Below are 21,031 nucleotides of genomic sequence, written 5' to 3' on the forward strand. Positions count from 1 at the left end.
GGAAGCAGCAAAGATCACCCATGTCCAAGCAATGATTCTTCAACATCAAATTCGTTAGACTGGTCATGCTGTGCGGATGCCCAATTATCATCTTCCAAAGCAACTACTCTACTCCGAACTTAAAAATGGAAAGCATAATGCTGGTGGTCAACAAGAGGTTTAAAAACTCTCAAGGCAAATCTTTAAAAAATGTAGCATAAACACCGACAACTGGGAAACACTAGCCTGCGAGCGCTGCAATTGGAGTACACCCTTTACCAAAGGTGTCATGGGCTTTGAAGATGCTCAAACTCAGGACGAAAGGGAGAAACGTTCGAAGGCGGCACACTTCACAAACCCTCACCATGATCAACTCCCACCCATAAACCTATGTCCCCACTGTGGAAGGACATGTGGATCCAGAATTGGCCTCCACAGTCACTTATGGACTCATTGTTAAAACCATGTTCATGGAAGACAATCTTACTCGGCTACAAGTGATCGCCAAAGAAGAAACCCTCAGTGAGTTAGGAGCTTCCCTTGCATGCTAAGACAGGCTCCAACTGATTGAGTAGAGGAGACCAATAGTGGGTCCAATGATCAAGAAGGTGGTTACTCCACATGCAGAAGGAAATGATGGGCAAATGGGACTCACCAGCCTTGGAAGGTAGCTCATTCAGGAGAAGGAAAACTGATCCTAAACCTCTGCTGCCTCGCAGCTATACTCATTCATGAGAAAGACTTCCCAAATAAATCCTGAGGAAAAATCTGTACCTGCTACCTTGCAGGACATCTTTGGGTGAGGAAAAGGCTAAGGAGTAAACCCTGCACAAATCTGGAGTGGAGTCCCTAAAATGATTGGATGGGGCCTTGCACGCCTCCTTCAGGCACCTCCTGCAGCCACGCTGGTGCCAAATGCATTGCTCTGCTTTCCTTTGGACCAAATCAATGAAGTTGAGGGGTATGTTTTGTGGTCTGGGCATCCCAGGACCTCCATACACAGCAGCAAAAACATAATGTAAGCAGCAGTTACAAGCTACTGGTCTCTGTAGCCACAGGAGGAGTTGCGATGCTCCAGCAGTTTGACTTCATCCCCAGCAGCACACTCCATAGTCCCTTGAAACAAGACGGTGGCCAACAATTGCTAACTACCTACTTGGTTTCTTTGTGTCAATTATGGTGCTTTTCTTTTTATAGACTACTCTGTTTCATTTATATATTTTTATTTTGTTCTTAGCTATTGCTGAGTCTGCATACTTCCATCATTTCTTTAGTGATTGTAATTAAGCTTTCCAATTTATTTTACTCCTGGTCTGTTCCTAGTTCTTTCTGGTTAGCATTAGCTCAATGGAGTAAGCTTCATAGACCTAAAAGCTACAGCCTATTTTCAGAGTGTAGATGAAATTGTTGGCCCTAATGATGGGAGTGTGCTAGTATTAATACTGCATTAAATTTGTGCTCACAAGAAGGGGGAGGGGATAATAAGCTAAACTGATCCTCATAATTTCATGCATAAAAGTGGTTTATCTGGAGTGAGTTCAAGTCTTTCTAAATATTTCCTGTATACGCACATCTTAACCCACCAATCTTTCATGAGGCAGTTTCTCAAGGTTAATAAGTAGTAAACCTTGACTCAGAAGAGGATCACTTAATAACCAGAACAGCCCTTGTTGCAGTTAACAAATAAATAGCAGTATCTCTTATACCTAATGAAGACATTGCTTTCAAAGTTGTTTATTTAAAGTACCACTTAATTCTCAGCAATATTTCACTCTTTTATTCTTTCCCAACTACATTCCAAGATATTCTTTATTTATGGTTGATACAAGTATTTCAAATTACTTCAGTTATTAAAATATGCATCAATGATACACCACTACCACCACTTCTTCCAGTGATTAGAACAGTTAATTGATGATGCGATCTCTTTGTTTCCAGTAATAGGGTTTGAAGACGACCTAGTAGACATGCCTTTTAGCCAGGTTGTATATTGAAGACAGCATTTCATACCCTAAAAATCTAAAGTGGCGGTGTTGTTGTTTTTTAAAAAAGAGAAGTTTGTAGTCCATATTGCTGTAAAAATAATATGGGAGATGTGCAGGCAATGCCAGATAAAATCTCAGAAGCCTAAAGGGAGCTGACAAGGGTTTCAAGGGATCAGTACTCTGTTTCTTGTCCTTCCCCATCAACTGAGAAATTATGCAATATAAGCAACTCTGTGTTGTTTGCTTCATCTGCATAATGTATAGTCATGGAATTGAAATTCAGAGAACATTATTAAAAAACTTTTCTTATTTAATTTTTACCTTGCCTTTCCTCCAAGCTCAGGGCAGCACAGATATTCCTATTTTTAAAAAATCCTCACAACCATACTGTGAGGAGGAATGACTGGCCCAAGAGATTGTAACAACCTACATAGCTGAATGGCAACTTGAACCTCAGTCTTTGTAGTTTAGTGGCAATTTGAACCTAGTCTGAAACTTTGAACATTGCATTATGTTGGTCAAGAAAGGAATACACACTGGACTATCTATAAGGCATTGTTTGTAAAAGAAGCCTGTGTCAGCCTTCCATCATTTTGGGGTTCAAGGTCACTCTGCCCCCATAGGCTCTTCCTGCACTCCCATTTTATGCTTGAGCACAGGATGCAGATAGGAAAAGCTGTGCCACAGGATGGCATTTCAGGAACTGAAATTGCAATTCCCTGGGAACAGATTGCCAACATCCAGGAACAAGCCAAGATTCCCTACACCTGGCATTTACTAGGTGGGCAAACAGAGCACAAGAGGTTTTTGCTTGCGGGTTCTGAATGCACTCAGCCCACTTGGTATGTCATTCCTACCCTCCACCCTGGGGAAGGAGGGGGAGAAAAACACCTCTGGGTGTGAATGATTTCACAGAACACTTCCTTAACGCTTGCTATTATAGGAGAATGCATTTATCAAAGTTTTTGGGAGGAGGACTGCTCGGGGGAGTAAATGAATAAGTTGCTGGTTTTCCTAGCAAAGAGGCACGAGGACGGCCCTGCTTCTGCTCAGCTTCTTTGGAAACCGTGGGCAGATTTTGGCTAGGAGAACCATAATCCATGCTGGCATGAAGAGCATAGGAGGGCTGCAGGGATGGGGTGCTGGTTTCTCGAGGGGAAGGTGGTGGTTTCGCCGATTGTGGGCTTGCAGTGGTCACGGAACTCAAACTAGCATGCTGGTGCTGTTGCATGAGGGCCTGAGCCTTAGAAGCATCCAAATTTCTGTTCGTTCCAGCTGAAGTATATGATGAGGGCTGCCAGGATAGGGTGGTCATGGTTTCCAGAGGCGAAGGGGATGGGTGTGCTGATCTTGTGCTTGAGGTCACACTTACATACCGTTGCTGGCTAATGAGGGCCCATGACTCGGAGCACAGAGCATCAGAATTACCGTTGATCCAAGAAGAGGTGCCCAGCGGCTGCAGAGGTGGTGTGGTGGTGGTGGTTTCTAGAGGGGAAGGTGGTGAGCTTGCAGGTCCTGTGCTTGAGGAGCTTATGGCATAGTTCTTGCTAACAATTTTTTGCTGATGCACCAAGGGCCAAGAGTCAGAAGGCAGAGAGTCAGAATTACTGCTGGGACTAACAGCAGCATAAGATCCAGAGGACCGCTGGGTTGTGTTGGTAGAAGCAGACTGCGAACTGAGCGGCTGCATGCTTGAGGTTACAGGAGAGTCCACACCATCATACTTCCCCCAATGTGTGGATGTTGGAGACTTAGAAGGTACTTTGTCTGAGGGCGCAGCCACAAGATTTTGATCTGCCACAGGGACAGAACTGTGCTGCAGACCATCTAGCCATGTATGGTGGTGGCATTCTGATTGGTAGACAGTCCGAGATTTGGGCGAGTGGAGGCTAGCTGTGTTTTGAGAAGGTAAGGAAGTAGGAAACGTCCCTGCGGGAGTCAAACTATGGGGGAGTCCTGCGGTTCTGGGTGGTACCTGCTCCTGAAAAATGGAATCTTGTCCCGAAACTGCAGAAGAATAGGACCTCTGCTGCTGAATTTGTGTGGGAGGCTGAGTCTGGCTAGCTGGAGGCACAGGTTGGGCAGGCAGCGTCTGTGGTGGAGTCTTCTGAAACTGTATCCCAGAGGGTTTTACAGAAACTGGTATGAATGGTGCTGGGTAGAGAGGAGGCATCTCTGGAATAAATGTGACAGGCGGGTATACAACTGGCTGAGCCCATGCTCCAGGACCCGTAGAGACAGGCTGAAAGATGGAGGTGGGTGGTGTAGTATTGTTAAAAAACCAATGGTTAACCAGATGTGCAGGCCTGGAGCCAATGCTGTCAGATTTCAAATTCTCATCCCTTCTGGTGGCTTGGGAATCCACTGGGTAAACTACAGGAGAGTTGGGAGTGTCTATCAGCTTGAGTGTCATCTCTCCCACAGGAGCTACTGGTTTGGGAGTCCCAGGTAAAGTACTAATTTCCTTGTTGGCTGGTGGTCCAAGACATTCAGAAGGCTGGAGGAGAGAGAGATGGGGCTGAGGCTTGCGAAGTGCAGTATTTAGAGAGAACTTGGGAACAACCAAAGGCTTGTTTTTAGGTGGGGAGTGGTCAGGAGTCACTGCAGAGTCTTGCACTTTGGACAAATCAGGATGGCCTGAAAGGTCTCTCGAATTGGCTGTGGCCCTCTCATGCTCTTGCAAAGGAGATGCTGTTTTTGGTATCTCCTTGAGATGGCCCTTGGGTAGAATGCAGGACTCCTTATCACCTTGCTTTTCGAGGGGGTCTGAAGCCCGGAGGAAAGTGGAGTGGGGCTGTGGTACCCCTGGAGCCTTGGGAAGAGGGGCAGGCTTGGGACTTACTACAGGTTCAGCTGATGCCATAGTTTGGGGCAGCGACTGACAAGGAGCCACTGCAGCATTTTCCACTTCAGATGGGACAGGCTGATCTGAAACAACAACAATATTTACTGTTAAGAGAGAAGGATCACAGCTGCAGTTAGAAACAGGAGGGGGGGAAACAGAAAGGTCAAGTGGTTCTTTCTTGAAGCCTCATATGGAAAAACTGGAGTAAGCTAGATCTAGATGCTGTTAGCGGGGGAACTGTTTGTTCATTTTTAAACTAGATATTTCTTTCTCTTTGATGATCACTCCTAGCCAAGCAAGAGTGTCTTCCATGAATGTGTATCAGTAAGTGACTGTGGAGGCCAATTCACTCACAGGATCATCACCTTGTCATGGTGAGTGGGCTTGTACGTTCCCATGATCCTTGTGAGCAATGCCATTGGGAGTCACACTCCCAGTTGGGTCACCCAACGTGGTCAAAGGGGAGAAGCTAGACAAAGAATGATCCAAGAAGTCTTCAGCAGCAGAACAGGCTGAAGATAACAAGCAGTATGTTACAATGGCTGTGAAGGCAGATGAAGGCTGCAGCAGATAATAAGAATCTGCCAGTCGTCATGATACTCATGCCATCGGAATAGAGCCTTACTGCGAAGACAGTGCGTTGATCAGCGGGAACTGATCTCCACACACCAAACAAATTCTCACACAGATGTCTTCCGAAAACCCATCCCAAACCCACCCCCCAAAAGTCTCATGGCAATTGGCAAAAATTAGATCTATATTGCAAACAATATGAAAATCATAGTAAAGATAACAAAAGACGCTGCAAATGAAAAGCACTTACTGGATTTGACAGGTGACGCTTTAGCAGACACAGGTAGTAGCAATGTTTGGACTCCACAGCCCTCCAGGCGAACAATATCAGGCATCTCCAGCAGGCACTGTTTGGCAGAGGAAGCATTGCCAAGCGGCAGGTGCTGCTGATAGGCAGTGCTGTAGGCAGCACGGAATTGGAAGAGCGACATGCCCTCGGGGTGCATGGCCAGGATGTGGGCCACCCGCTGTTTCAGTTCTTCCAGGTCCTTAGAAGGCTGTGAGTTCCTCAAGTTGGATTCTCTGGGCAGCTGGTTATCCCGTGAGTGTACCTCTTTGGCTAGTGGTGATGGCCCACCAGACTGCCATGCACTTGGCTGATGGAGAAGAATGCCGGAGGGAGGTGGCTGATGTGGAAGAATGCCAGAGGGAGGTGGCTGATGTGGAAGAATGCCAGAGGGAGGTGGCTGATGTGGAAGAATGCCAGAGGGAGCCTGGAAGGAACTGTTGGTCTTGCTTGACAAAGCACTACGAGGCTCCTGGGAGGGTGGAAAAAATGGAAAAGTGGCAGATGGGAAATGCATGCTGCTGTTGTTGAGCCAGTTCTGCACTCCTGGGGACACAAAAGCAGCTGGAACAGGCGGGCTCCAATTCTGTGATTTACTTCCAGAGGGATTGCAGATGTTGAACGAAGGTTTAAAGATGCCACCAAAGTCTAAGAAAAAAAAGAAGGCCATTACTGCTGGGTCAGTCAACAGAGGATGTTTGTTTGCTGAAAAATATTTGTAACTAATGTCTCTGCCAAAAGCCCCCAAGGTAGTACTACATATATCTATCTATATGGTTTTAAAGACACCCTGCTGGTATCAGCACCACCACCAAACAGAACACAAGGCGCAAGAGCAGACAACTGCTGTGACTTGGGATCAAAAAGTCAATAAAGAGAAAGGTGAACTTCTGAAGGGGAGAAAATTCTACAGCTTTGATGCCGCTCCAGAGAAGCTTGTTGGTACCAACAATGCTTCATAAGATGGGAGCACACAAAGAAGAGCCTTCACAGGTAGGTTTACAAGAGAGTTGGCAGCCCTGAAGGGATTCCGTGCTTTCCAGATGTTGTGGATTACAATTCCCGTCAGATCCAGCCAGTTTTGCTGCTGGCCAGGGATGATGGGAGCTGTAGCTCAAAACATATGCATGGCACCACACTGGGTACTCCTGAACTTGTGTTTTTATATTGTAACCCACCCTGTGATCCTTGGATGAAGGGCAGTATAATAATAATAATCCCCAGCATCTTCAGGAAGCCTGGAAAAATACTCCTGCCTGAAATCCTGGAGAACTGATGGATCAGTAGACAATACTGAACGGGATGGTCCAAATGATCGGTCTTGGTAGAGGACAGCTTCCAAAAAATTCAATGATGTGAAGAAATTTGAACGAACCATAGAACTGTGCGTATCTTAGTGCTGCTGACTGTGTTAACTATCTATTTCCCAGTTTTCCCCTTGGTCTTTTATCATCTCTCTGTTATTTGCCTATGGAATCTCCATGTTCCAAGGTCAGCTAAGACTCTGAGAAGGACAGTTTGACTACAAAGGAATCCATGAGCAAAAACATTGTATTTGTTCTAGCCAGACAAATGGAGAGAAATGGCAACCTTTTAATGAGTTACCAGCTACAACAGAATCCTGCCCTGTGCCGATTAATGCCAATATATTACAAAACCCTTTCAATTCCCGAATGGCAGCTGAACCATCCTTAAAAGAATGTCCACTGTAAGTTTAAATGGCACAGAGACAGCTGCATAGAGACGGTGGTTTTACTCAAAGCTGACTCGCTGAAATTAATGGATGTAACTTAGTCGTGATCATTAATTTCCATGGCTCTTGCCTAAATAGTAGTCCATTGATCTCCTTTCATTGACTGGATCCAATTATAAGTTATGTTGTATCCTGCCTAGATTTTCTTACTATGTGTGGTCAAATTAATGACCACATTAATGACCACCATAATAATGTGAATTATGGCATCCTTTGGTCATTAAGGAACCATTCTTTAAGCATTATAGAATGATGCTAGTGCCATGTCTAAGGATGACTAAGACTTATTAGGAAGCGGCAACTGTTTCATCTTTTGAAGACCTCGTAACAGTCAACACATGCCCTAGCAAGCAAGATGGATTTCCAGATTACTTACCATCTACAGAAAATAAATCATCTCTGTAAACCATCTTAGAAAGTTAGCTCAATTTGTCTGTCAGTACAAACTGTGCTCTCTGTGACTTAAACTATTGTTCTCCTGCATCACCATCCCTGCATGGGCGAGAACAGAAAGGAGTCACCTTGGAGATTTACCTGGTGCACAGTTTGCTTGCTGGACCACTTTTGCTGGATGCAAGAGAGGCACAGGGGCAACAAGCAGAGGAGGGGCAGTCTTAACACCAGGACCTAAACGAGAAGAGAGGAACAGAAATAGTCATATTAACCAGGAGGGATGTTTACATAGTCCAAGCAGTAATAGTTCTCTTTCTCTAATGAAGCAGAGGCTGGATGGCCACATTATGAGGAATGCTGTAGTTGATTTCCTGCACTGACAAGCGGTTGGTTTCCTTCCAACCCAAAAGATTCCATGACCAGTGAAGGGCTCAGCAGAGTTGTGCGTCTAAAGTTAGGTACAGGCCACAACCGGTTTATGCCTATCCAGTAAGTGTGCGACGGCACACTTGTGCATTGGACCAAACCCAGAAGTTACCCAAAAACATCCCAAAAAGAAAAAACGTCCAGGTTTGAGGCGAAAAACAGAACAGAACAGATACTTAAGTGGTTGTTCCATGAACTAGCCATTACTGGGAGACATGCAGAAATTATGCTGAATTGGACAGTAGCATTGCAGACTTTTCTGACTTCGACTTACATTTTGCCATTTTCTTTTTCTGCTTCTTTTTCGTTTCGCTTTTTCCTAAGTTGGAGAAAGGGAAGGGGGAAGAAGCCTGTGTTGATTCTCAAGCCTGATTTCAGACAAACAGGACTTTCCCAATGCAACTGAGAGACCAACTGAGAGCTAACGATTATTGGTTCAATTTGAAGGAAGTTATTTCACCAGATGACCAAAGCTGACAAATTAAATCAACTCTATGAATAGATGAGCAAAAGTAAGTTGCTGGTGGTGATAAGGACTGAATCGGATATTGGAATAATATATCTGCTTATGGAATAATATATCATTTGGCAATTTGTTGGTTTTTTAAAAATAAACCCCATGGCTGCAATGGTATATAATTCTTGTGACTTACTTCTGAGTCATTTGAATTGCATTGTGAAGTCCCACTATATTCAGTAAAGCATGCAACTTTAGAGCAAAGGAGCATTGAATCTCATCTCCTGTTTGGTTCTGGCTCAGGAAAGAATTCAGATTTGGTGGTTACGAGACCAGGAACCAAAATGCAATCTAGCTTTGCTGGCTATCCCAGACAACATGGGAGTGGAATGTTGCAGTCAATCTTTCCCCCTCCAAAATTCACCTGATCCAATTGAAACAACACATTTAAGTCTGTCCTCTCGGTATCTGATGTTTAAGTTAGGCATTTGATGCTCCAAAAACTCCAGCGCGTCCTTGTGGCCTTGGTCAATGCTGAACTTCTCCAGGTCAATTTTTTTCTTGGCCAGCAGGAGCTCCTGCACTTTCTCAACCCTCAGACCTTCGTTGTATGTGCTTATGAGGTTTGTGAGTAATGCCAAGACATCTGTCAGCGAAGCTAGAGGAGGGAAAAAGCATATTAGCATGAAGACTAGAGTGAGGTAGCAGCAGCAAGCAAAGATGGAGCAAAGGAAAAGCAACTGGGAAGAAATATATGGTGCTGCTCCTGCTCCAGCCAAGCTTGCTGTTTTGTTTCACTTTCATTCTTAGGATTCCTGGCATATTGGTTGTATTTTATAAAATGTCACAAACTACTTTGAGAAATCTAATCCTGTTAAATAAACCTCAGAAAAAATCTGCGCACCAAGTCAAATATTAACACAATGTTTTCTTTAAAATGTCAATACACTTTGGGAGTGTTACCGATCAGGAAGAGGCCAATATTCTTCTACAATTGAAGGACTAAGCCATCACCAGACATGTGCCATTGATTTCAGGAAGAAGAAAAGGCTAAGGAGTAAACCCTACACAAATTTGGAGTCACTAAAATGGTTTGATGGCGTCTTTTATGCTTCATTCTGGCAACTCCTGCAACCAAGCTGGTGTCAAATGTTTTGCTCTGCTTTCCTATGGACCATATCAGCAAGGCCAAAGGGGTGGGGGTCTTGTCATCTGGGTATCCCAGGACCTCCATACACACTGCCCAGGCTTGAGGTGCACTCCGTTGTCTCTAGAGACAGACGGATGCCAACAACTCCAAGAATAACTAAATCTCCCAAGGATCTCTCACCATTTTCAACCTTACAGGAACCTTGTGAGGTCACAGTTATTGTGAGGCTGAGAAATTGACCAAAGTCACATAGTGAGTTTCATGACTGGGTGGGGGAATGAACCTGGGACTCCCCAATCCTACTCTGCCATTCTGACTACAATGGTACTTCGGTTCTCGAACTTAATCTATTTTGGGAGTCTGTTCAACTCCTGAAACTGTTCAAAAACCAAAGTGAAGCTTCCAATTGGCTACAGAAGCTTCCTGCACTCAAATGGAAGCCACGTCAGATGTTCGGTTTCCAAAAAATGTTCGCAAACTGGAAAACTTACTACCAGGTTTGAGGCACTGAGGAGCCAATTTGTTTGGCAACTAAGCCATTCGGGAACCAAGGTTTGACCGTACTCTACTTCACCAGTAAATCAAGCCAGAACAGTGTGTACCACGGATTCTATGATTCTATAAAGCATGAGGAATCTTACAACTAAAAACGTAAAAGGTTTCTAGTCTTTACGGTTGCAAGAGTAAGCAGAAAGGGTCTATTTCTGAATAAACATACCTGGGACTGTACTCACAATTGTGATCCTGCACAAACACCAATATGCACAGAACACAGAAGCAAGTCCCACGACTGCAGAGATATACTTCACCCAATGCCAAGGCATACAAATCAATGGTGGATGTGATACAAATACTCTAGCTGGCCTTTACACTCTCACTCCCTCTGTCAGGCCTCTGTGCTCTTTCTGCACCCGGACCCAGAATCCTCCAGAGTTAAATGCAGCCTTACCAGGCTTTTTTTTAAGCACATTTTGGTTCACGGGTTTTGATTTCCCAGCAGGCCGTTGCACATTTAAGGGGACAGAAGCACAGGACTGGGGCACAGTGGAAAGGCAGGAAGCTGGAAGAGAAAGGAAGATGGAAATCCAATTTTTCTGCTTTTTTTCAAATTTCAAAAAAACCCTACACCATTTGATAGAAATATGCCAGTTTGATCCTGTCTCCTTCTGCACCTGGACCCAGGGTGTTGGACCTGGGAGACCTGGGTTCAAATCCCTCTCAGCCACAATCTCTCAGCCTAACCTACCTCACAGGGTTGTTGTGATGATACAAGTGGGAAGGAAGAGAACCATGACACCTTAAGCTCCCTGGAGGAAAGGTGCGATATAAAGTTAGTAAAATATATAGTGGCATATAAGTAAGTTAGTCACAGTTTGGCCAAAAAGAAAAAAAGCAAAGAAACCCTTGGGATCAGTATAACGGCAATTTACAGAAAGTTATGAGCATGACTACAATATACTTCAGTACTTAAGCTCCAAAGAACTATGGTTGCCATATCTGGAAGAGCAAAAAAGAGGGCAGCCCAAGCCAGAGAAATAGGTGCGTACTCTTTCCCTCCTCAGGCTGGCAGCAGCTGTTGCATGCGGAGCAGCCCCTGCCCAAGCAACACAAGCCCAAAAATAAAATAAAAATCCCCCCATCAAAAAAACTATACATTCCTTTTGAAATGTAAAAATCCCCCCAGATAGGCATGTTGGTCCCCCAAAAGAGGACATGCCCAGGATTTCCCGGACGTATGGCAACCATACCACAAACTTTAAAATGTCTATGGTTTGAGGGGTTTTTAAAGGAACATGTTATTAGGCCTCACCGTCACAGAGACATCTCACCTGGCTTTGTTTCCTTTAAGTCTTGAGACAGGGTGTTTGATCCTTTGGAAGATGGAGATTTATCCAAAGAGGGACCAGCACCGAATGTGACAGGGGGGAGGCCAAGACTACCGGAGAGAAGTTGAACCACACAGCTGTCGGGCCACTTGCCATTTGTGAAAGAGTAGCGAAGGCCCGGCACATCCAGGAGGCAATACATTACGTCTTTATACCCCAAATCTTGGCTGAAAGTCTCTAGGTCAAACCCATGCTTCTTCTCTAGGTTTTCCTTCAGTGTCTTTATATTCAGACCAGCGGGATGGTTTCCAAGAACATCAAGGATTGGCACCAAGACAGCAGCCAGGTCTGAAAAGGAAGGATGTACTATTTCAACCTAGTGAATCATGTTGATACTACTTATCTCCACACTGGAGAATTGGGGCTCAGGCTGCAAGAAACTTAGGCTGCAGGACACTTAGTTAACACATGACCAGGGTGAGATTTGCTTAGGCTGCCAATTGCCATCCTATACTAGTTCTCTATAGCTACTACGTAGCTGTACTCGGTATAGAGAATGGAGAATGCAGTCCCCCTTCTCATCAAGTGGACAGAAGTGGAAGACTCCTCCCAGTTGCCCCAACAGACATCGTATACAGACTAGCCTCATAATGCTCACCTCTAGCAACTGGAAAAATAACAGCCCTCCTATTCTATGCTACCTGCTCTGCAGCGTCAGTGCTTTTGAGGAGCTCTGGCTGATACTTGGGATTTTCAGGGGTGGAGGTGGAATGGATCGGGCAACTTTGTCTCCCTAACTGAAGCTTAGTTAGGTAGCCTGGGTGGGAAAGCCACCGTAGACCCATCAGAGTGTGGAGTTCCCCACTGCTGAAAGTGCTTCATCTGTTGCCTTGGGTTTTCAAAAATGGCCCAGAGTCATGTGCTAAGAGTCGCATCTCTGAGAGGTAATTTGACTGAAAGCTGCAATGGGCTAGAAAACGCAGAGCCCTAGAGACATACCTGAAATGGGAGACTTGTTACATCTCTAACATGGAGGTGTTTACCCCCAGGCGGGTATATCTATATGTCTCCTCTGATAGGAAAAACTCCCAAGTGCTTGACTATTGGTGCCAAGTCTTCCCCCAACAGGGTGGCCATTTTGAGACGCCATGTTTCAGGTTGCTGCAATTTCTGGAATTCCCTCTGTAAACTAGGAGTTGCATGAAGAGAAGCAAAGTACCTATCCACACTTAGAGTGCTTAAGATCTACATTAAACAGACATGGGATTGAAGTAGTGGGGATAAGATTAAGCATAGGTGGGGTGGTGGTTGGGGTTGAGTGGAGTCACAATTCAAAATGAAGAGGACAAGCCACCCATGTACCACATTCCAGATGCTACTTGCAGTACCAAAGAAACCTCAGGGTTCAAAACAAAAACTTACCAGACTTCTTTCCCATCAGCGTCTGGGGCACAGAATTTGAGTTGCAGGCAGAGAAACCAGCATCAAGCGAGGGAACAGGGCTAGGGGAACCTACCAGAGGAGAAAACAAAAGTATTGCTGAGGTGGGTCAGCAGAAGGCCATGGGACAGAGTGAGGATGAAAGTGGTCACACGTAGGCCTACAGTTTAGCTCCCCTTGATAAACCATGAGCAGTAAGCCACTGTACAAACCTTAACTGAACTGACAGACTGAAAAGGATGTCTCTGATCACATTTGGCAGAAAGGGCCACATCAACAACAACTCTTGCCATTGAAAAGGTGGGATACTCCTCTCAGGCCAGGGTGCTGCAGCCTTGAGTATTCTTCCCCAACCACCTCCCAGGGGTGAACTAGGCTACTTTGCAGGTCAAGCATTTTCTTGTTACATTTTCTTGAGGCTGCCATGTACTAATGCGATCTATGGCAGACTATCTAGCATCCCGCTTTTGGAAAATCTTCAGGCAAAGATCTGAAGTGTTTGTGTATGGGGGGAAGGGGAAGAGAGAGTCCTCTCTGCATAGGTCAGCTGCATGACTCCCCCCCCCCCATTCAAACCCAGTCCTTTCAAACTAACTGCTTTTGAAGGGCACCAGAGTCTATCTTTGGCCTCATATGGGGCTTTAGTACCCACAGAGCAATTAATGGATCAAGTGTAGATACAGCTCTGCATCCAGAATTCCTAGGCAGCCTTACCAGAGTTATTTCTCATTAGCCCATCAGTTGTGGTATGTGAGCTGCATACAGAAAAATCCGAGTCCAAGGAAGGAGCTGAGCTAGAGGGACCTGGGACGTGATATAAAAAGACAGGTTATGAAACATACCTTCTGTGTTCAGAGTAACATGACATAAGCCAATCACGCGTCACGGCCTGCACACTATTTGCAGGCTTTACAAGTAGTTCTTTGCTTATCAAGAGAGAAATCCAGCTTGCACATCACCAGCGAGCCAGGTTAAAAGATGGGAATGGCAGAAAGAAAAAGAAGGCGTATTAGACAGCCAAAATACCAGGCAGACTGAAGAAGAGAAGAAGAGTTTGGATTTGATATCCCACTTTATCACTACCCGAAGGAGTCTCAAAGCGGCCAACATTCTCCTTTCCCTTCCTCCCCCACAACAAACAATCTGTGAGTGGGGCTGAGAGACTTCAAAGAAGTGTGACTAGCCCAAGGTCACCCAGCAGCTGCATGTGGAGGAGCGGAGACGCGAACTCGGTTCCCCAGATTACAGGTCTATCGCTCTTAACCACTACACCTGGAGACTGGAGAGCCTCATGTGACAAAACCTACCTCATTGCTGTTACTTCTGAAGACTATCTTACCGAGCCCAGCCTTGCCCTCGTACTCTCCCTGAAGCCAATTCATACACCCTTGCCCAGGCCAACAATGAGGCTGGCACTCTAAAACAGTCACAGAATTGGGGTGTGTGTTGAACTCACAAGTGATAACATTTCGATCTTTGCCTTACGTGATTCGAGCTGGATGACGCAATTCCGGTTCCTATTGCTGTTTCTGAGAATCAGACCAGGAATATCCTGCAGGCAGGACACCGTGTCATTGTAGCCCAGGTCACGGCGGAACATCTCCAGGTCAAATCCACAATTCTCTAGCAGGGCCTTTTTCAGGTTCTTCACCTTCAGACCCTTAGGATGGCATTCAAGGACGGCCCGGATTGGCACCAAGGCAGCTGACAGATCTGAAATGAAAGCAGTGGATTCACTTCTCATGTCTATTGTACCCTGCACTATGACGGCACTCTCAGGATTCTGCAGGTGTGGTAAGCAGAAAGGCTTGACTAGAAAGAAACTGATAATGGATACCCCATGAACAACAATGAGTTCAGGAACTTGCTTTTAGCAAGGAGTTTGACGGAACTACTGCAGAATCAGAGATTGAAGCCATGGCCTAGGAACCACAGGACATACGATCCAGTCTCCTGCCAAGTGTAAGTCATTTGTCGCTTACACACACAGCAACATTACTCAAAGCAGCTCACTGTTTTACCTGGTGTCTCGCTTGCTGGTTCTTCCACAAGGTTCTCGGTACTGACAGAAGAAAAAGGTGCAGAGGGATCTATAGGAGAAAAATCAAATCAGTCAGGAATCAGTTTCAGAATCAGTTTCTCAGCATCTGCGTAATAACTGGAAACGGGGAAGCAAATTTTGAGCCACAGGAATTTGTTCTCAGTGGAGAAAAGAGTACTCAATATAACACTCAGAGAACTCTTTTAATCATGCTGAACGGTCAAGGCCTAGTATTCAGCGTCTCAGTTCTAAGACTCCTTAGTTCTACTTTTGAGTTTCCTTCACATTTCACTCTGTTAGTCTGGCCTCTTCCCTCTCCACCCCTCTTTGTCTCTTGTCCTTAACAAAAATGTAACCTGTGAACTCTCTGGGACAGAGAACTGTAATTATTGCTTAAGAAACTCTGTAAAGTGTACATTGACTGGTCTACAAATAACAGCAACAAATCTTCATAATATGGCTTCACTCCACTTAATAAATCTTAGGAGTGGGGATGAATTCTGCATCAACATGGATGGGGAAATCCAACACAGCAACAGCCGGAACCGCCCCCTCAGATTTTAAATTGTTTGTCTGTGTTGTGGTTAACACAGAGATACAAATTCAATACAAATACAAATTCAAGTCGACAGCTATTAACCATGAAAACTAAACCGAACCTAAAGGTTTAGAAGTGCTATACCTCTAAATACCAGTTGTGGGTGAGGGAGGGGAACTGTCAACATCTGAAAAGGGCTACTGCCTTCATAACCTGTTCATGGGCTCCCTAAAAACACCTGGTAGGCCAAGATGTGAAACAGGACATTATACTAAATTGAGGGTAGAAAATCTGTGGCCTTCCAGGTGTCGCTGGACTACAATTCTCATTATTTTATGGCTATCAGTCTGCTGGCTGGGTTGCTGAGAGCTGTAAGTCTAACCATATCTAGAGGGCCACAGCTTCCTTAACCTGGCTTACTGAGCTTATGCTGGATCCAGTGTTAGAAAATGGGATAGAAAAGCTAGGAGCCAAATGGCTTCTGGGGCCTGGATTGTGGGTGACTGAAACAGAATGTCTAGTCACCACCGGAGGGGGGGGCGGCAACACTTTTTATTTATTAATTTGATAAGCATGAATTAATACGCAATTCACATAAGTGACACATTGTTAATATCACATTTTTAGCATAAATTGTTAATACTGTACATGTTTAATTTGCTGTTTACAATATTGGTGCCATACTTTTGTTTTCAAAACACTCTAGTCTTTATTGTTAACACATTGTATTTTTAAACATAATACTTCCAAGGCTTTAAAGCACATACATTTTAATAATCCTTGAGTGTCAACCAGGCACAAAAAATGTTAACCAGACTTTTGGAGCTGTTTGCAAACAGAGAATCTTTAGGCTCAAAATGTGCCTGGTGCCCTGCTAATGTTGAACCTGGCTGGATCTTACATGAAGTGGGCAGTCAAAACTTTCAACTGCGACCCCCCAAGTTGCTTTTTTAACATAATTATGATTGAGAAGATCAGAAACAACCCCATCTCTCCCCACCAAAAAAAATTCAAATACAGCTTCTTTGCCTTGTACCTTCAATAAGCTGAACCACGCAGTTGAGTCTGTTCTGTTGGTATGTGATGTTTAAATTCGGCATTCGCCGTTCCAAAAATTCCAGTGTGTCCGCATAGCCTCGACGAATGCTGAGCTTCTCTAGGTCAATTCCAGAACTAGCAAGAAACAATTTCTGTAGTTTCTTAATCCTCAAACCCGAGTGATACCTCTTTAGAAGACTGAAGAGCAACCCCAAGACTCCTGCCAGAGCTGCCAAACAATGCAGATTGCAAATCAAAATTCCTTGAGACAGTGATATGATGCAGAACAATCCAGATCTCAACTCATTTTTAGAAAGACATCTTTAAGAACCCAGAATGCTCAACCTTAAAATGAGCTAAGCACTATAACCATTCCCCCCTCTGGCTCCAGTCTTTTCCATGCCCCCCTTCCCATTCACTTACCTGTCTGCTACACCCTTCCACACCCATTCACATATAATCCCCCAAACTCCATTACTTCACGAAAGTGGTAACTGTTGCCACTGGCAAAAAGGCTAGACAGAAAGCTTCTCCCCAGCCCCCTCTTCCCCCTCTATGCCACCTCCCTGATGCTTGGAATGCTGCTATGGCAGTACCTGGGCTCCGGAACCCTATCCTGAAAGCTAAGAACAGATTGCCCACATCCTTATATGAGTCTCAGCATTAAGGCTCCTCAGCACCACCTAGAAAGCCTCCTGGACATTGCCAATTCTCATCCAGCAACGTTGTACTGAATTTGGTTGTCTGAATCTATCTTTCATGGAATATTTTGCAGGACAGTCCAAGTTTGGATGATACTGATCTTCCCATGTTCCTCCATGGATGAGTTTTAGTGCAGATGTGAGTCCTAGGGCCAACCAGAATTGTATTTACTTATTAACTCAGAAAGACAGCTAATATTTGTATTGGAGAATTAAATTTGGCTGCCAGTCTCCAACAACACAGACTTGGATTTTCTGTTTTGTTTGGAGCTGGTTTTAATGTGCATGCTATTTATTGCCGTAAGCCGCTTTGAGTTACTTTTGTGTTGTTAAAGAAGTGACTAATAAGCTTAATAAGTAATGGTTTTAATACGTAAGGTATAGACTGCTTTTCTGACGACTAAAAAAGCAGAAAAGCAGTCTTCAATGTCTGGTCAAAATATAAGGACTTATTGGAAAACAAGACCCCAAGGTGGTTATCACCAATGGAGGCTAAGGCCCCGAAAAGACTCAATATGAAGGCCAAATGGCCGAAATATTGGGAAATAATAGAAAAAGATGGAGACAATTGGAGGTTGCAGAGTATGGAGAAACTAGAGGGGAAAGTGCGAGATTGGTTACATTATGCTCAGATTAAAGAAGCTTTTAAGTCAGATAAAAAATTAGGATTCCAGGTGGAAAAATCAAAGCTAGAAACAGAACTGTTAGAACCCAGCGCTAAGATACTTTCAAGAATGTATAACTTGCTGCTAAAATGGAATACACAGGATGAAACGGTCAAATCAGCGATGATAAAATGGGCACAGGACATAGGGTACAACATTATGTTTGCTGACTGGGAAAAGTTATGGACCACAGGTTTGAGATTTACGGCATGTAATGCCTTGAAAGAAAACATTATGAAAATGATATATAGGTGGTACATGACTCCAGTCAAGCTTGCAAAGATATACCATATGTCTGACAATAAATGTTGGAAGTGTAAAGAAGCTGAAGGAACATTCTTTCACCTCTGGTGGACTTGCCCTAGAGTGAAGGCTTTCTGGGAAATGATATATAATGAGCTGAAAAAGGTATTTAAGTATACCTTCCCTAAGAAACCAGAGGCCTTTCTTTTAGGCATTGTCGGCCAGAGTGTGCAAAAGAAGGATCGAACTTTTTTTATGTATGCTACAACAGCAGCAAGGATACTCATCGCTAAATGCTGGAAAACTCAAGATTTACCCACACTGGAAGAATGGCAGATGCAACTGATGGACTATATGGAACTGGCTGAGATGACTGGCAGAATCCGAGACCTGGGAGAAGAACTGGTGGAGGAGGACTGGAAAAATTTAAGGATTATCTACAAAAACATTGTAAATTGTATGAATGTTAAGAAAGATGTAAGATTTGTAATAACACGGTTCCAACAAATTAGTAATAAGGAATATAAATTTGAACGTAATTGAAAGAAAAGACAAATTTTGGATTAACAATATTTTAAAAGTAAGATTTCAAAAGTGTGAGTTAAATTCTAAAATTTGAGATTTAATATTGGATAATTATATGATATGAATTGAAACAAGTAAACAATTTGCTAGCAAAATTTATGAGTTCAGAATGCAGGAACAAGAGATGCGAGGAAGTCCAAAGATGAGAATGAAATGTGGAGATTTGAAAAGACTATGTTACTGATGTATGTTTTTCTGTATTGTTTAAAAAATTGTTAATAAATATTATTAAAAAAATAAAATAATAATACGTAAGGTATAGATTTACCTGTTTCTCCTCCAGGGTCTTCTTCATCTGTTGACCTCGAAGCTGGTCCTTCAGAGATGTCCACCCCATTCTCTCTTCCTTCAGCCCAGTGACCAAGATGGAATCCATTTGCTAGCTTTATAACTGGGACCTGTGAGTCACCATCTTCCACAACCACGAAGTCCTTCATTTCAGCCAGAAACTGCTTGAGCGAGCTGTACCCATGACGAGTGATTTGAAGCTGGTAGCCATGCAGCCGGTGAAAGGCCCCGGCGAAGTCCCCAAAACTGAGCCCCAGGGGGTTTCTGAGCAGTAGGTGCAGCACATTGTGCTTCAGGGCATTGGGGTCCCCCTCTTCCAAGGCCATGAGCCATGAAGCCTGGTGGAAACATCAAAGAAAAAATAGTACCAGGTGATTCACTTCCCTGGAGATCCTCCCTGCCTTACATCATTTGTTTTCTGTGGCTCTGAAAGAGTTACGACACCATCGGTGTGCTTCATCTGCATGATGGAAAAACTCAGAGACACTGTAGCTTGGGCATTTCCTGAAGAGCTTTAGGCCAGACTGGCTTTTGGTGGCATTATTTTGATATAAGAGAGGTTCGCACATTCTTTGTAGTAAAATGGGGGAGGAGGAGACCTGGGCTATCCCTGCCCCCCACAATAAACACCACAGCCATTCTTCCTGCCTGCAGTGCATGTTCAGACAGCATGGAAAAGGATTACAGCTCCTCCATTACCTGAGGGATAGCTCAGTTGGTAGAGCATGAGACTCTTAAATCTCTGGGTTGTGGGTTCAAGCCCCACATTGGGTGAAAGAGTCCTCCATTTCCGGGAGTTGGACTCTAGATGATCATCATGGTTCTTTCCAGCTCTGTGTGGGGAGGGACTCCAGTTGCACATTGGAGCTCTTTTCACATGCAGCAGCCCTACTGGCTGTTACTTACTTTGAGCTTCAAGGGGGAAGTGAATGGGGCTTACCCTCAGGCAAGTATACAGTACTGCAGCCTTAAATCGCAGCCCTAACCCTGTCTATGGGACGCAGGTGGCGCTGTGGGTTAAAGCCTCAGCCCCTAGGGCTTGCCGATCGAAAGGTCGGCGGTTCGAATCCCTGCGGCGGGGTGCGCTCCCGCTGCTCGGTCCCAGCGCCTGCCAACCTAGCAGTTCGAAAGCACCTCCAGGTGCAAGTAGATAAATAGGGACCGCTTACCAGCGGGAAGGTAAACGGCGTTTCCGTGTGCGGCTCTGGCTCTGGCCAGAGAAGCGATGTCACGCTGGCCACGTGACCCGGAAGTGTCTTCGGACAGCGCTGGCCCCTGGCCTCTTAAGTGAGATGGGCGCACAACCCCAGAGTCTGTCAAGACTGGCCCGTACGGGCAGGGGTACCTTTACCTTTTTTAACCCTGTCTAAATCCCATTTAATTAAATAAGGCCTTCCTCCAAGTGAGGTTAGGATTGCAGCTTTAGCCTAGATCCAGCCAACTTTGGTTACTGAATGGAGTAGGAATAACATAGTTTATTTGTTGCTCAGGTCAGGAGGGATCTCTCAGCAGTGTAAGCTGCTTCTGCCAGAATCTGGGGCTAAACTTATCAGCTCCGGCACAGATTAACCACCCAGCCTACCCTTCGTTTACTCAAGATAAACCTCTCCCAAGTCGGTCGTGGTAACTTCTTAGTAAACACTGTGAACAGTCCTATGCGATGTTTCTTGGGGCTGAGACGGAATTCGTGTATCCATCGAACCGACGGGGATTCGATTCTGAGCCGGCACTACCACAGATCGCTTCGGATTTCATTTTTATATTTTAGTTTTAATTACACGGTAAGGGGAAGAGCCGAGCACCGCTAATGCGCTGATCG

The 21,031-nt window shown here is 44.6% G+C and overlaps 1 protein-coding gene across 3 annotated transcripts in view; it reads right to left on the bottom strand.

Moving 5' to 3' along the window:
* Positions 1 to 1,733: 1,733 nt before the first annotated feature.
* Positions 1,734 to 21,031, bottom strand: part of LOC307200120 (uncharacterized protein) — a 38,320-nt gene continuing 19,022 nt past the window's right edge. The window contains exons 3-15 of one of the 3 annotated variants that reach the window (XM_079948503.1): positions 19,193 to 19,550; positions 16,729 to 16,959; positions 15,135 to 15,203; positions 14,599 to 14,826; positions 13,828 to 13,917; positions 13,096 to 13,185; positions 11,677 to 12,021; positions 10,797 to 10,907; positions 9,122 to 9,355; positions 8,515 to 8,559; positions 7,956 to 8,048; positions 5,633 to 6,316; positions 1,734 to 4,892 (exon numbers count right to left, since the gene is read on the bottom strand). In XM_079948503.1, the coding sequence (XP_079804629.1) occupies positions 2,902 to 4,892; positions 5,633 to 6,316; positions 7,956 to 8,048; positions 8,515 to 8,559; positions 9,122 to 9,355; positions 10,797 to 10,907; positions 11,677 to 12,021; positions 13,096 to 13,185; positions 13,828 to 13,917; positions 14,599 to 14,826; positions 15,135 to 15,203; positions 16,729 to 16,959; positions 19,193 to 19,538 (4,557 nt within the window). In that variant the 5' untranslated portion in view covers positions 19,539 to 19,550 and the 3' untranslated portion in view covers positions 1,734 to 2,901. Of the gene's footprint in view, positions 4,893 to 5,632; positions 6,317 to 7,955; positions 8,049 to 8,514; positions 8,560 to 9,121; positions 9,356 to 10,796; positions 10,908 to 11,676; positions 12,022 to 13,095; positions 13,186 to 13,827; positions 13,918 to 14,598; positions 14,827 to 15,134; positions 15,204 to 16,728; positions 16,960 to 17,413; positions 17,552 to 19,192; positions 19,551 to 21,031 lie in introns of those variants that run through there. The other 2 variants (XM_079948505.1, XM_079948504.1) reach the window with 2 other exon arrangements.

This window comes from Podarcis cretensis (genome assembly GCF_951804945.1).
Source record: "Podarcis cretensis genome assembly, chromosome: 13".
Taxonomy (NCBI): domain Eukaryota; kingdom Metazoa; phylum Chordata; class Lepidosauria; order Squamata; family Lacertidae; genus Podarcis; species Podarcis cretensis.